Source organism: Drosophila navojoa, chromosome X (genome assembly GCF_054131105.1).
Source record: "Drosophila navojoa isolate 15081-1374.11 chromosome X, UAZ_NAV_1.0, whole genome shotgun sequence".
NCBI lineage: Eukaryota > Metazoa > Arthropoda > Insecta > Diptera > Drosophilidae > Drosophila > Drosophila navojoa.
Window position 1 is genome coordinate 15,067,979 of NC_142895.1, and position 14,063 is coordinate 15,082,041.

Below are 14,063 nucleotides of genomic sequence, written 5' to 3' on the forward strand. Positions count from 1 at the left end.
TGTTTAATCGTGCCATCACTAGCTGTAGTTAATAGAGCTGGAGAAGTAGTTGCATTTGACACTGAGATCGCTTAGAACTTATCTCTGCAGTATACCGTGATAAGCGCGCCCAAGTTACGGAAAATACCTTGACTGGCTGTTCTTGGTTAGTGTTAGTTGAACGACGATAGAGCTTGCACAAAATGTCGGGTGAGTGAGTTGAACAGCGTATACAAAAAGCATTGATATCCAGGGATGTCATCAGATAGCAAACTGGCTTCACTGCAGCCAGGTCAGCGTGTCGTCAAATGTTATTCTGCCTGACCATTATCTGTGTGCCTGCCTGACCATGGAAAGGTGCACTAGTGGCTCTAGTGTAAGTCTCCTTAAGATACATGTACATACATATGTATGTATAAATATGTGTATTGCCATCGTCTAGACCCACTGCGTGACATGCATATAACCTCGGTGTGAAATAGAATTTCGTTTATTGTCACCTCTTTATCTGGAGCTCCACGGAAAGTATTAGCTGACTACAGTTAATTGCCAATATTGATAAGGTCTAGACTATCTGGTTTTATGAGCGTGTGCGTTATTGGTTAGGTTAAGCAAGACTCAGATAATTTTGCACTCATTGACTCATACACGAAAATATAATAACGGCGTGCAGGTATAATGCTCATAAATTGATATATTCAACAGCAAAAATCAGAGCAGAAACTTGTTCGCCATGATTTAGCACAAAAATATATTTTGAATTTAATTGCGACATCTGCCGGCAGTATTGAGAACTATCAATGCAGCGCCATCTGTGCTATTAATGTTGAAGGGTCGCCAGCATGTTGCAGTGGCAACGCTGTGCTCCCACTTTGTTCGATAGTTTTCGTGGTCACAGCTGATTTCGCATTGTTAGCGCGCAAGTCTTATAAGGCCGCGAATCAAAACAGAGCTGCATATACAAAACACAGCAGGTATTGGCCAAGCATATTACCAACATAGAATTAGAAAATAATTGTAAACTGCTGAGCCATTAAGTAACAGAAATTGCAAAATGTTGCCACCTGACGCAGCAAAAATCAGCTGTTGATGCTAACAAGTAGTCGATAGTTGATCGACTGCCGTCGAATGTTTGGCATGCTATCGATAGAGTGCGTATTTATTCAGTAGATTTTTTGCGGCTCCAAAAGTCGGACGTGTTCGTGGTTATTTATTTTAATTTTTTTTTGTAAATGCAAACACTTGCCAACATTAAATACGTGTACTGCATTTGTTTATAAGGGAGCGTGCAATGAATGCGAATGCAACAGTGTTCGCTTTAACCAAGTGTGAGTGACTACCAATAGCAGGGACCGACAGCAACAGCAACAACAAGTGATCAAACACCCAAACAACAATCACACTAATAATAAAAGCTAAAATAGAAACAACAGCAACAACCACAACAACAAACAACGCTACTGCGTTAGCGCAACTGATTGAACTCCTCTCTCCTCTCGCCGCCTGTGACACGACAACACAACACAAACCAAAACACAGCAGCGCAACTGTTGTTATTATTGCCCAGATGAGTAAATAATAATTTGATATCAATTTGTAGGACTTAGACAATGTTCTATTCCGCTTATCTGTCGTCCATTGGCAATAACATTAATAAAAAACGCGGCAGATGTCGCCGCGCTCCCAGCATTACCATAAATATTAACATGCAAATGAAATTTAGCTTAAAGTCGCCCAACATACGCCAATATTTCTAAACATCTCCAACACTCTCGCTCTCCACACCTTCTCTCTCTCTCTCTCTCTCTTTCTCTTTGGCTCTGTCACATGCAGAGCTGGACATACTACATAGACCCATAGACCGAGCAACAACCACTACTCGCGGCGGCAACGGCAACGGCAACGGCAACGGCAACGGCGACGGCGACGGCGACTATTCGCAAGGCAACGTCAGCGCAAAACGAATTCTAATCAAGAAGTTCTCTTTACCGCTGCCGCTGTTGCTATTGCTGTTGTTATTTTTGTTGTTGTTGTTATTGATGTCGTCTTCAGCTGTGGCTTTTTATACTCTTCGCCCATTAGCCATGTGTGAAGTGGGTATATTGATTGTATGCACATGCCTGTAACAGTCAGTAATGTCATTTCATTGACCCCATCTGTGCATACGAGGGTGGTAGAAAATGTTATTTCCTTTTATTCATATTTACGTACCAATTTCATTAATTTCAAATGTCGACTATAAACAATATAATATGAATCGATTTGCTATTAATTTATCGATATGTTTATCCTACTTTCATAACAAATCGATAAAAAAAATTGTTATTAATTTATTTACAGTTATCAAATTAGACTTAGTGCCTTAACAGATCCAGCATATTTCAACATTTATGTATCACCCATTCGCATACCCTGTAAATCAATCGAATAGCAGCTACCATGCTTAGTTTTTGATTCACCCAGGGTATTCCCAGTTCAGGCACTCCCCAAAAGTTCACTTTTACTCATTTTTTTAATACACAACCTGCAATGTGTGTATGTGTGACAATTTAAAGACTTTGCTGGCGCTCCATTTGTTCCTATGCCTCCACCTCCACCTCCGCCTCTGTCACCCTCTCCCCTTCCGCCGTACCGGTCGTAGCTCGCGGCAATAGTTTCGCCTTATTTTGTCAAAGTTGATTGCACTTTTCGCTGGCGCGCAATATACATACATGCATACATACATAGTCAGATGGGTCGCATCAGAGCGGCTACTGCTGTTACTCAGGCGACGCAGCCTGTCAACGGCAGTGAGCTCCAGCGGAGCTCTTCAATAGCTGCATAGCTGCCTCGGCAGCTGCCACACAGCGCTCGCTCGCCTGTCAGCGTGCAGCAACAATTAGTCGCACCGAAAACAGACAAAAGCTTTCCTTGTTGCACCGCCAGCTCTGTGCGACGTGAACTTCAAGCTTTAGCGCCAACTCGCAAGTGAATTTGCCACAACATCTACATGCCTCGCCCCCATGTCCGACCCTCTGCGCCCCAGTGTTTCGTTGCGTGTGCCACACTGCTGGTTAGCAGGACCAAACGGGTATATCAGTTCATTACATTGCTTTTATCATTCAGCTCATTAATTACTGACGATAAATTGCCCAAAAATCTTTACCCAATACAGTTGAAGATTTACTGTTGCCCTTCGACTACAGTTTGAGAGTCATAGCAGAGTATTTGTACAGTCGGCAGGCTGAAGGCAAAGTTGTTTTATTTATGTACATAATTCACTCGGCACTTGTTATATTTATACTCGATAGCATGTGGCATGAGGCATGAGGCATGCGGCATATGCAACGTCACTTCATCTTCAACTTTGAATAGCCGAACGAACGAACATTCGCCATTTCCCAAATGAAATTAGACTGCAGCTCTCAGTTGACAGCTGAGAGTTGCTTCGCACTGAATAACTGAATAACTCAATAAGTTAGCTCATTGCCATGCAAATTGAATGTCCAACTGCACGACACAGTGTTACAACCACATACAGTGCGTACTGGCCCACCGTGGACACTCGAGAAACGAGTAAGTGATATTCTCTTAGATATTGCTCAATTTGGATCATTAATAATCTCTTTGAATGCATCAATAATTGAGCATATTCCCATGGCATAAACTGAATCCGCTCGCATTTCCCTTAGATTTGCATTGCATGCACATAAGTAGCGCTGTAGAAAAGGCAATCAGCATGCGGAGGCTTCACTGTTTAGCCTTGCGTGCTATGCAGCAACTGTTTAGAATTGGATTTTCATTTAAGTATGCGCTTAAATCGTAATCGTAATTACTTTTCTTTCGACTCGAGCATACGAAGATTGTGAAAAACACGTTCTAAATGCCACAACGTCGAGAAATTTTCAGAGGTATTACGTATAGAGGTATGACTCAACTTTTCGAATTGCTCTATTTAGCTTATGAATTATGACTATGTATATTATATATCAAATTGATTATATACAAATGAATATGTATGTATATGGCACTTTCTATGACCTCACTGCCTCTTTTTCAATCATCTACAACTCGATTTTATAGAAAGTAACTAAATGTTGCAATCAGCTGAAGGCGTGACTGATGCCATAATAACCGTACTATAGTTATAGTATACGATCGACAGCCGTGCCGATCTAATGCATCTAATCAGACAAGGTCACAGATCCAGTTTTTTTCTTTCATTCTTCAATATACGAAAAGCTGATATCAATCTTCCCTTCATCTGTTGAAATAGATGCAGATAATTTGATTTAAAGTCAACATTCGTCATATTATTACCTTGACTTCTGTAATCTTTTCCTAGCGTAGCGCCCCTATCTGACAAATTTATAGTTCTTCGGAATATACTCATGTATTTTTGGTTTGACTAAATTCGTAAACTTTTCCTGCAAATAGTTTATCAATTTTTATTTCGAAACTTTGCTTTGTTTTCGAAGTTTAATTAAAAATGTGCATCCATGCTGGGTGATACAATGTATTTTCTATCGCATCGATTCAAAGTCAACTCCGCTTCGCTGAGCAATTAAAATAGTATGTGCTGCAGTTTACCCCTTTCTTGAATAGAAGAGCGGAACATTTAGCTGGAAAGGATAACAAAGCATTTCAAATATTTACGCTTTGCCAAATGGAAAATTTAAATTAGCAATTAACAAAGCCGCTGCGAGAGCTCACAGGAAATTTCAGTCTTTCTTTCTTTTCATTAAAACAAACGCAAGGCTAAGATTAATGAAATTGGGATTGCTCAACAGATTGCTAAACCAATTAAAAATGTCAAAGACTTAATGGAGTCTACCCGGCGCACATATATAGCTGCCTTGACAAAGCTCTTGAATTGCAATTTTTTGTTCTCTTTCGTTCTTTTCTGTTACTTTTTTTTTATTTAAGTAAGGCATATGCATGTCACTTAATAAAAAATATATATATGTATTCATAAAAAATATTTAGTTTACATACGAAAGAAATGTCAGAGCGTCAAATGCATTTTAAAATTCGCTGACACAAAAAAAAAAAAAAAAAAAAAAAACAAAGGCAATCGACAATAAATCAAAAAACCAATAAAAATGTGCATAACTATTAACATTAATAATTGGAATATAGCCAGCACTTGCATTACATTGCATTACAGATATATAATTATTATTGAAATTTGAATCTAACCACAACAAAAACTAAGTAAAAATCGTAAAAATCGAGCGTATTAGCAAACGTAATACTCTTTCTCGCTCTATTGGACTGATCATAAAATTTATAGTAGAGGAAATCAGCTTAGAGAGTTTAGCTCTCTAGATATTGACATGTCACGCCCTTAAAAGGGGGTGTGGCGCAAAGACTTTATACAGATAGATATAGTTCTTGGCAATTTGTCCCACCCACTGGGTTGATTCAAAAACTCATAACATGTTATCAGAGGCGACACCTAATATATGCTAAATGTCAAGTCTCTATATCAATACGAGGTCTGTTCAACAAGTTTTGTTTTTCCATAGTTCTTTATTTGTTTCTGGTGCTTATTCTGTTGCCTTCGACTTAATCCGCATCAGATATTTCACAAATTCTCGAAGCACTTCAGACAATGTTTCTCTATAATCTGCTTCTGTTTCTGTTTCGCTTTTAACGGCTCAATTGTAGCCTGGCTTCTTCTCTAGGTATGTCGAATATCAAGTGCTTTGTTATTGGCCCAAACTGAATTGGCCAAACTCGAAATTTGCAGCTTTCGGACATTGATTATAACAGGATTTGCTTCTCATCTAAAGTGGAATCAAATGAATAGCAACGAATTGCTACAGGGAAATTTCAAAATAATCCTATTCACGATACGTTTCGAACAGCCCTCTTCTATACGCCGATGCACCCTTTTTACTAGGTGAACGCGTGTTCAATTGAAACTGGGTCAACATACCGACAGCTGCGTAAAGACAGCCACGGAATTGATGGTATTTCGCATTGCCATTCATCGACGCTTGTCAGACATACTTACATACATATATTCCAGATATACTCATACACATGTGTGATTTTTGTTTGTTTATGTATAGCGCACATCATCAGCACATTTCCGTCAAGGCGCTTAAGCGTGGCTCTTCCCACAAAAAAAAATAATAATAATTAAGACATTTTTGCAAAAGCCAGCTGTAGCCTAATTTGTTGTTGCCGCTGCGCCGGGCCCGGCTAACTTCAATTGGGCACCGGACAAATTGCCTCTTAGTGGAAATACGTGATACGCGGCTAGATGAGCAGCAGAGCTGTGCATCGTTTTGGCCAAAATTGTTGGCCTGGCTGTGTAGCTGGCTAGCTGGCTGGCTGGTTGATAACTTTCAGCCGCAGGTCCTCTGCCTGCTGCAAACTTTTAATGGAGCTACCATAGTAACGCGCAATTGCCATTAAAATGGGACACGTAGGCCCTCAGCATGTTGATGCCATTAAGGCTGGCTGTCAGTGTCCCATAGCTGGGAACGATGGTAATAATAATAGCTGGCGATGGCGACGATGCCGATGATGATTTCAATGGGTTGCTCCATGATAGGCGAGCGCGGGAGCGCACATACGCGAAAATTCAAATTAAATCAAAATCTAGCACGCTTATCAATTTAAGCCGCTCGCCTGCCCGTTGACCCCTCATCCGCCCACAAGCCACACACAGTCTCTCTCCCTCTCTCTCTCTCTCCCTCTGGCTGTCTCTTCTTTTCGCGCTCTCACTCTCGCTCTACATGGCCAGCGAAAAGTTTGCTCCCAATTTGCATACAATGCAGTTTGCAGATTGGCTTCGGCATTGTGTATAGCGGCACTTGAGTGATTGCGAGCATATTGGCTTTCAGTGTCCATAGGCCACGAGTCTAACTTGACATGCATAGACTCTCATAGGCTCATATATGTATATGTATATGTATGTTTATGGTCCCTTATTCACCTCAAACGCTGGAGCTAATCTTATAAGCGTAGTTGAGTAAGCGTGAAGCGTGGCTGAGCCACGTGAGGGCTCAAGGTCTTTGCTCAAGATAACGCCCAAGAACACGTCACAAAACTATTTCATCTACTCTTTTGATATGCCATGCAAATATGGGATTATTTGACTGATTATTATTATTATTGTTTTTCATTTACAGGGTATCAGCGCGTGCTGGCCGCCCAGTTTTGCCATACATTTTGCACTTGCGATCTATATTTACACTTTGTTGCTATCTTTTTTTTGTTTTTGTTTTTGTTTATTTGGTTTTATTGCACAATTTGAGAGTCATGTTTTTCAGCCGCATTGTATTGTTGCGGGTGGCTGATGCGACTTCATGCATTTATGTCCAATGAAATGGCTGGCGTTAATGCTGGCGCTGACGCTGACGCTGACGTTGGCACTGACATCGACGCCGCCAATCGTTTTGATCGATACACATCCAACAGTTGGTGCCATCCCGGTGGTTCTTTGTTTCTCTTGTTGCTGTTGTTGTTGTTGTTGTTGTTATAATGCCAGTCGCCGGGGTTCATTGACTTTGGGCATTTGTTTTTTCATGTTATTTCGAACGCTTTGGTGCTGCCACCGTTGCTGGTGTCTCTGGCAGTTGCTACAGGCTGTGCCCGCTGCCAGAACCAGAGTGTTAATTACTTTTTGTTTTAATTGTCAATTTATCGATGAATCGCAAACACAAACACAAACAAAAACAAAATACCAACAACAACAACAACAATTACAATAACTTTCTGGGCATCATATAATATAGCTCATAAACTTTTTGCCGTTAGCTGTGCAAATTTTATTTGCCTTTTTGGTGGCCCATCGAATCCTTTCTGTAAACGCATTAAAAACTGTAAATATGTTTGCTGCATTTCGTTGTTCAATCGATTTGTAAGCAACGATACGCTCTGGATGCTTCACTGTTATACCCTACTGTGTGGGTATATCATTTAAGCTTGATGTGTAGGCCAACCTAATAGAAAAGTGCGATACGACTTTGTCTGATCATTTTCTTACATTTATCCTTAAATTGTATCGACTCTCTCTGTGTTTCTCTCTCACTCTCTCTCTTTGTTGTATATCTCAATATACCACTTCCTTTATTCACATATCTGAATCCCTCACTACATTTTTCCCCCATCTCGTTTTCTCTATGACTACCTTTCTCTACCTCCCCCTATCACTTCCCGCCTCCATCTCTATCCCATTCACAACCGTCTCTCTCTCTCTTTCCCTCTCTTACCTGATCAAGTTCAATGCACTGTCTAATTTGATAGCTTAATCAATATGGAGCGTCGAACCCACGATGAATGAAGCCTCAATTTTAACCATGGTTGACATAACCAATTGAATTGGAGTCTAGCATTTTACCCGTAAGCTGGCATTGGTCGTGCTCTCATGTTCTCGTTGAATGCGCTGAAACGTTCAGTTTTAATTAACACATTGCTGCCTCGAACTTTCGACTCAATTACTTGAAAAACACGGCACGCTTCACTGTGCAAGCGGAGCCGTAGCTGAAGCTGAAGTTGAAGCTGGAGTTGGAGTTGGAACTGGAGCTGGAGCTGAGGGCAGAGTGGGCTTCGCGGATTCGTGGCAATGTGAGCTGGGAGCACTCTCTGCGCTCCACTGCGTATCGATGGGCGACTCCCCAGTGGCCTGGCCGCACCAGATAGCACTCGGAGTCAGGCAGCAGCTGCTGCACGTCGTGCATACTGTCCAAGTAATTTATAATATGAGCGACGTGCTGATAAATGAGCTGTCGTTGCGCCAGTTGCTAAATATTAACCAGCCAGTCAGTCGCGTTTAGTTACAGTCTCCTAACCGGCAAAACAAACAAATCTGGCTTTGGTGGGTGGTGCCCAACAACAAGATACCCTGTAGCTGTAGCCCTACGTCATAGATCTCATGAAAATGGTCGAGAGAGAGAGGGAGATATAGAAAACAAAAACACAAAAACCAAACCGTCCTCACTGACTTATGATGTACGGCCGTGTATTTGTCAAATTTGAAGTTTTGTAGCTGATTTAGCGGAGTGTGGATGGAGAGGGGATGGGAAGGGGCCATCACGACCCAGATCGTCGTCCCGATTCGCTTCGCTGCGTCGCTGGAAGCCTTCAAAGCGCTCTAACTGCAATTTAGAACAAGGTCTTTAGACTGCCATTAAGGCACTTTACGTTCCGGCTCAGCATTCCGTATTCGCCATCAAATCATCAACACTTCCCGGCTGCAGTAGCCCCCAAGCGTGGCGCAACATTATTTATGCAGATTTTTTTTGTGAGTTTTTTTGTCGCTTTTTTTTTTTTGGTTTTTTTGTTTTTTTGAAACAAAAGCTTCCAACTTAAACTGTCGCAAACGTCCCCGTCAACGCACCGAGCGCAACAAGCGTGAGAACTAGCGCCAGCCATTGACGCCACAGTGGTGCAAGAGAGGCTAGAAAATTCATTAAAGCAATCTCAGTCTCAATCTCAACGAAATCTCTAAAGCAAAATCTCGACCATTAACAGCCAAAAATCAAAAGCATAAATCTGCTTAATTGGAACTACATTGAAAGAATATTTTTTAGCTGGAATTTAGCTCGGGAACAGCTGCGAACACTCTGCAGATAACAGTTGTAAATTGTTATTGTATTTGCCCATCTATTTTTATATTACTCAATTTATCTCTTTATATTTGTATCTCCCTGTCTCTCTCTCTCTATCTCTCTATTTCTTTCGCTATCCATCTCTTTATTATGTATGTATATCACTCTCTCTATCTATGCTTCACTCTCTCTTGCCTTTTGTCTCTATATCTCTATACATCACTCCTTCTCGATACCTAGAGAGGCACTCTACAGTTCTGTCTATCTCTTTTCTCTAAATCTCTCTCTCTCTCTCTCTCTCCCTCTCTCTCTCTCTTTCTCTCTTACTCTACGACTCCCTCTCTCTTGTTAACGAATTCCCTCTCTCCAATCCCTTTCTCTGAATGCCTTCAGCGTATATATATTTCTCTCAACGAATATCTCTCTCTATCTCTCATTTTCAATTGCAATTTTATAGCTCTATCTAGAGTTCTGCTGGCATCTAGTATTATATACTCTTAAGAACTTATTATTTTTTACTGCATGCGCATTTGTGGACACTGTTCAAAGAGCCAAACAAAATGCGATGCCATTAAGCTTAAGTTGGGGCAAAAAAAAAAAAACACGAGAAAGGAAAACTGCTAGACGAAAAACCATCAAATAAAGCAAAAGTCTTCACATGCACAAAACTTAATGTGTGTGTGTGTGTGTGTGTGTGTGTGTGAATGTACCATGTTATTTGGTGGCCCATATGTGGCAGTGTGTGAGTGAGACTGGACTGCTATTTGGCAATACAATAAAATTTACACGCTTATTAATTTTTACAAGACTTTGTCCGACACTTGAGCAAGCCGCCAGCAACATGAGCGATGAGCAACAGCAGCGAAAAACAACAGCAACAACAACAACAACAACAGCAGTAGCAGCACTTGGCGGTGCGTTTTCTAAGGTTCCAGCATGTTTACCATTCACCCACAAACGCACACTGAATAGTAGTGGTGCTTGCCGATCATGAGAAGGCGTATGAGCAGAGTAGGAGGGGCATGGGGGCTGGCCACCTCTTCAAACAAAATTTTCAACTTATATTTTGTTGTTGGTTTATAATTTTTTTTCTCCCCCCATTCTGTTTTTTTGCCTTTGTTTTTGTTTTTCTTTGCGCTGGCAGCTAGAGCGGACACAAAGGCGAGCGCTGCAATGGGATGAGTGGCGAGAGGAGGCTCAGTTGGGGCGTCATTTTGCTCTAGAAAGTTTCGGGGCCTTTGGGCGCTGCTCTCAACAGCGGAATGAGCAAAGAGCGAGACGTAGGCGGAGGCAGTGCGGAAGGCGTGGCAGGGCGAACTGTGTGCGAATAGCCTCAGCTCGGTTAGCAAAGCTATTGCAGCATTTTTGGTTTACATGTAAATACATATACATACATATATATAAGCTCAGTCAGTTTTACTATGCAAAATATGGTAAGAGCAACATTTTTCTCTATTTTCAAGCGTATTTCAGGCATAGTCATAGTCAGCCAGCGAGAAAGTATGTATGCATATAAACAACGGTCCTGCCTGTCATGTGTATGTGTAAACACACACACAAACACACACACACACTCACACGCCCACACGGTTGCTTCATAACATCAAAAAGGCGGTGCACGGCTCGCCGCATACTTGAGGTTTGTCCGGGAGTTCTTATCCGTTTCCAGTTGGCATCCTGACCGGCCGAGAGCTGCTTAGGCACTGTCCAACAAGTAGACGGAACTCGTAGCCAGCGCCCATGTATGCGGAGTCGAATTTAGTGGGCGGGAAAGTAGTAGAAGTGGAGTAGAAAGGGCAAAAAAAAAAAAAAAAAACGATGAGGTGAATAGAATCAAAAGAAGGTGGCAGAGGAAAACTAAGCAATTTGCTTGCTTTTCAAATACGTTTAGTTTGAAAAACAGTTTTCCCCAGAAAAAAAAAAGCCAAGAGAGACAGAAAGAGAGAGAGATAGAGAGAGCGAGAGAGAGAGAGAGAACGGAAGACCAAAGGAAACTAAAAGTGATTCGTCGACCGCAGGTGGAAGTTGTCGAAAGTGTTTATAAGATGAAAATTACGAAAGTTGCTCAGCCAAACATCCAGTGAAACACTCGAGCACTTAAATACTAATTAAAAGATAATACGCACAAGCTGACTAAGCCTGCGGTCGCCAGATAAAAACTGCATGCCCTAAATTTAAGGCAGATCCCAAGTCAAAGAGTTGGAAAGACAACAAATTATATAATAATCAAATAGTACTTAAATATAAATGATAATAATACAAAGCAAATAAATTAATATATATTAAAAAATCAACTTATGTAAATATTTAAATATAAATGATAATAATGCAAAGAAAATGAATTAATATCTTTAATTATTTCAGAGGAAAAATATTTATTTACATAAATAGAAACATATATAAATAAATATAAATATGAAAGAAATTAAAAACAACTATACAAAAGTTATATAGGAATACATATAAACAGAGTTAATTTAGTTCAAAACTCACATCATAAATCATAAAATTGTGACCCTATTTGTATGGCTCTCAATGTTCCAGCGGGAATTCAATAAAAGAATTTGTCGGAATCAATTCAGAACTCATTTGCGGTTCGCATTTTGCGAAAATTGATAAGATATGGATTTGAGTGCTCTTCGCTCTCTAATTCGAGCTTGTTAAATAAGAGCTACTTGGGCGGTCTAGCAGCCGAACAAAGCTGTGCGACTTTTGCAACAGTGAAGCCAAAGGCAAAGCCAAGGGCGAGTGGGTCTGGGTCTCGGTCTGGGTTTGGTTAGCTTGAAGTGGCAGCCATTGCCCTGGCGAATGTCGCCTGCCAATGGACGCCGGACGGGCGAGCAGATGCTGTGACGGATGTCAAGCTGGCATCGTGCACTCAACTGGGTATATGGCCACTATAAGGTCGACACTTGAGCACTAGAATTGCAAGCAACCGCTCGATTGCTCGCTCTAGCTGTTGGTATTGGTATGGGAATGGGAATGGGAATGGGAATTGGAAGTGGATGTGGATGTGGAATCGGAACTCGTATCGAGGGTTGGCCGTTGTGACAGTAAGCAGCTTAGGTGCTCCATGATGGCATGCATGTCACAAGTCACGCTCATGTGTGCTCTATGACAGATTGCATTGTATATACATACTGTATGTATGTATGTATGTATGTATGTGACAGGGAATTTATAAATGTTTCTAATCAAATATAACCAGCAGATAGACACAGCAACATATTTATATGCATGCATACTCTTATTTACACACGTTGCTGTCTTTATTTGTGGATAGTTCCATATCCACACCTGTATGTATGTTATACAATATATCATTGTTGTTGTTTGGCATTGTTTGCAGTCCCATCGAACTGTTTGTGTGAGCCGTTTGGCTGCTTCGGGTGTTGTGTATCTTGTGGCTGTTGTCAAAGTCTCTTTTCTATTTAGTTTGCTTGATTGTTTGCATTTCGACAATTGTTTTAATCGAAACTCTTATGGCTCTACTTTTCTTTTGCTCTTTATTGACAGCTATGACGGAGGAAATAACCGGCAACTGGCACTACTATGTGTATATATCAATAACATTGGTTCCAGTCTATTTGACATTTCAGCTCATTAAGTTTTTGGGCTGGCAACTATTTGTGAACAACTGAGCAAATAGCCAACGCACAGCCAACATCACAGACATCAACACAGCATCAACAACACCAACAACAACAACACCAACACCAACAACACTTAACAGTCAACAGCGAGCAGTGAGCAGCCAGCACAGCGGAGTCATAATCACAATTGAAATTGGAATTGCAGTTGCTGAGTTTGGAGCTGAAGCCGAAGTTGGGAACTGCTGTTCTAAAAGGTGCGTAGTCACTTGAAGGCAGTCGCCGCTGTCAGTCGAAAGTCGTTGAGTGCGCGTAAAGGACCGTTGTGTAGGACTCTGAGCACTGCAGGCTCAGCCCAATTTTGAGCTCCAGGCAGACAGTCAGCCAGGCAGTCGTTGCATCCATACACAAAGTCGGTTGCAAATAATTTGAAAACTATTTAAATATGCTTATGACTGAAGTTTTTCACTTGCAGCCACGCTCACTGACAAGGACCCATCCGGACGACACGCTGGGAATACGAAATAAAAAAAAAAATAATAATAATAAAAACTAAAAATTGAAGCGAGAAGCAAATACAAATAAAACGAGATAGCGACAGAGATAGGTATAGAGATAGAGATAGCTAGAGATATAAAGTGTACGCAACGAGAAGCTGAAGAGATCGTTAAGCGCATGTCCTTAGCCCAAGCCGTGGGAGTATATAAAACATAATTTGCCTAAGTAAATATGTTTAAATTCAATAAAAATAGCGCAGTTAGCGCAGAGAACAGAGTATGATGAGAGCAACGTAAGCGATATAAATAACAAAATTAACCGGAAAAAAATAAGTGAAAACGGAAGAAAAGCAAGAGAGAGACAGAGAGAGAGAGGGAAAAACAGACACACACACACACACACACAAAGCAAAAGCAGCTGTTAGAAATTTTTGTAGTTGCCCGTGGAATAT

At 41.0% G+C, this 14,063-nt stretch overlaps 1 protein-coding gene across 2 annotated transcripts; it reads left to right on the forward strand.

The window, feature by feature from the left end:
- Positions 1–1,126: 1,126 nt before the first annotated feature.
- Positions 1,127–13,984, forward strand: LOC115563647 (uncharacterized). 2 transcript variants are annotated; one of them, XM_089265185.1, is made up of 3 exons: positions 1,127–1,550; positions 13,041–13,526; positions 13,590–13,984. In XM_089265185.1, exons 1-2 carry the CDS (start codon positions 1,547–1,549, stop codon positions 13,163–13,165), a joined length of 129 nt encoding a protein of 42 aa, XP_089121311.1. In that variant the 5' UTR covers positions 1,127–1,546; the 3' UTR covers positions 13,166–13,526; positions 13,590–13,984. The 2 variants fall into 2 exon arrangements, with proteins under 2 accessions (XP_089121311.1, XP_089121310.1); XM_089265184.1 differs by lacking the exon at positions 1,127–1,550 and having other exon boundaries at positions 13,041–13,371.
- Positions 13,985–14,063: the final 79 nt, after the last annotated feature.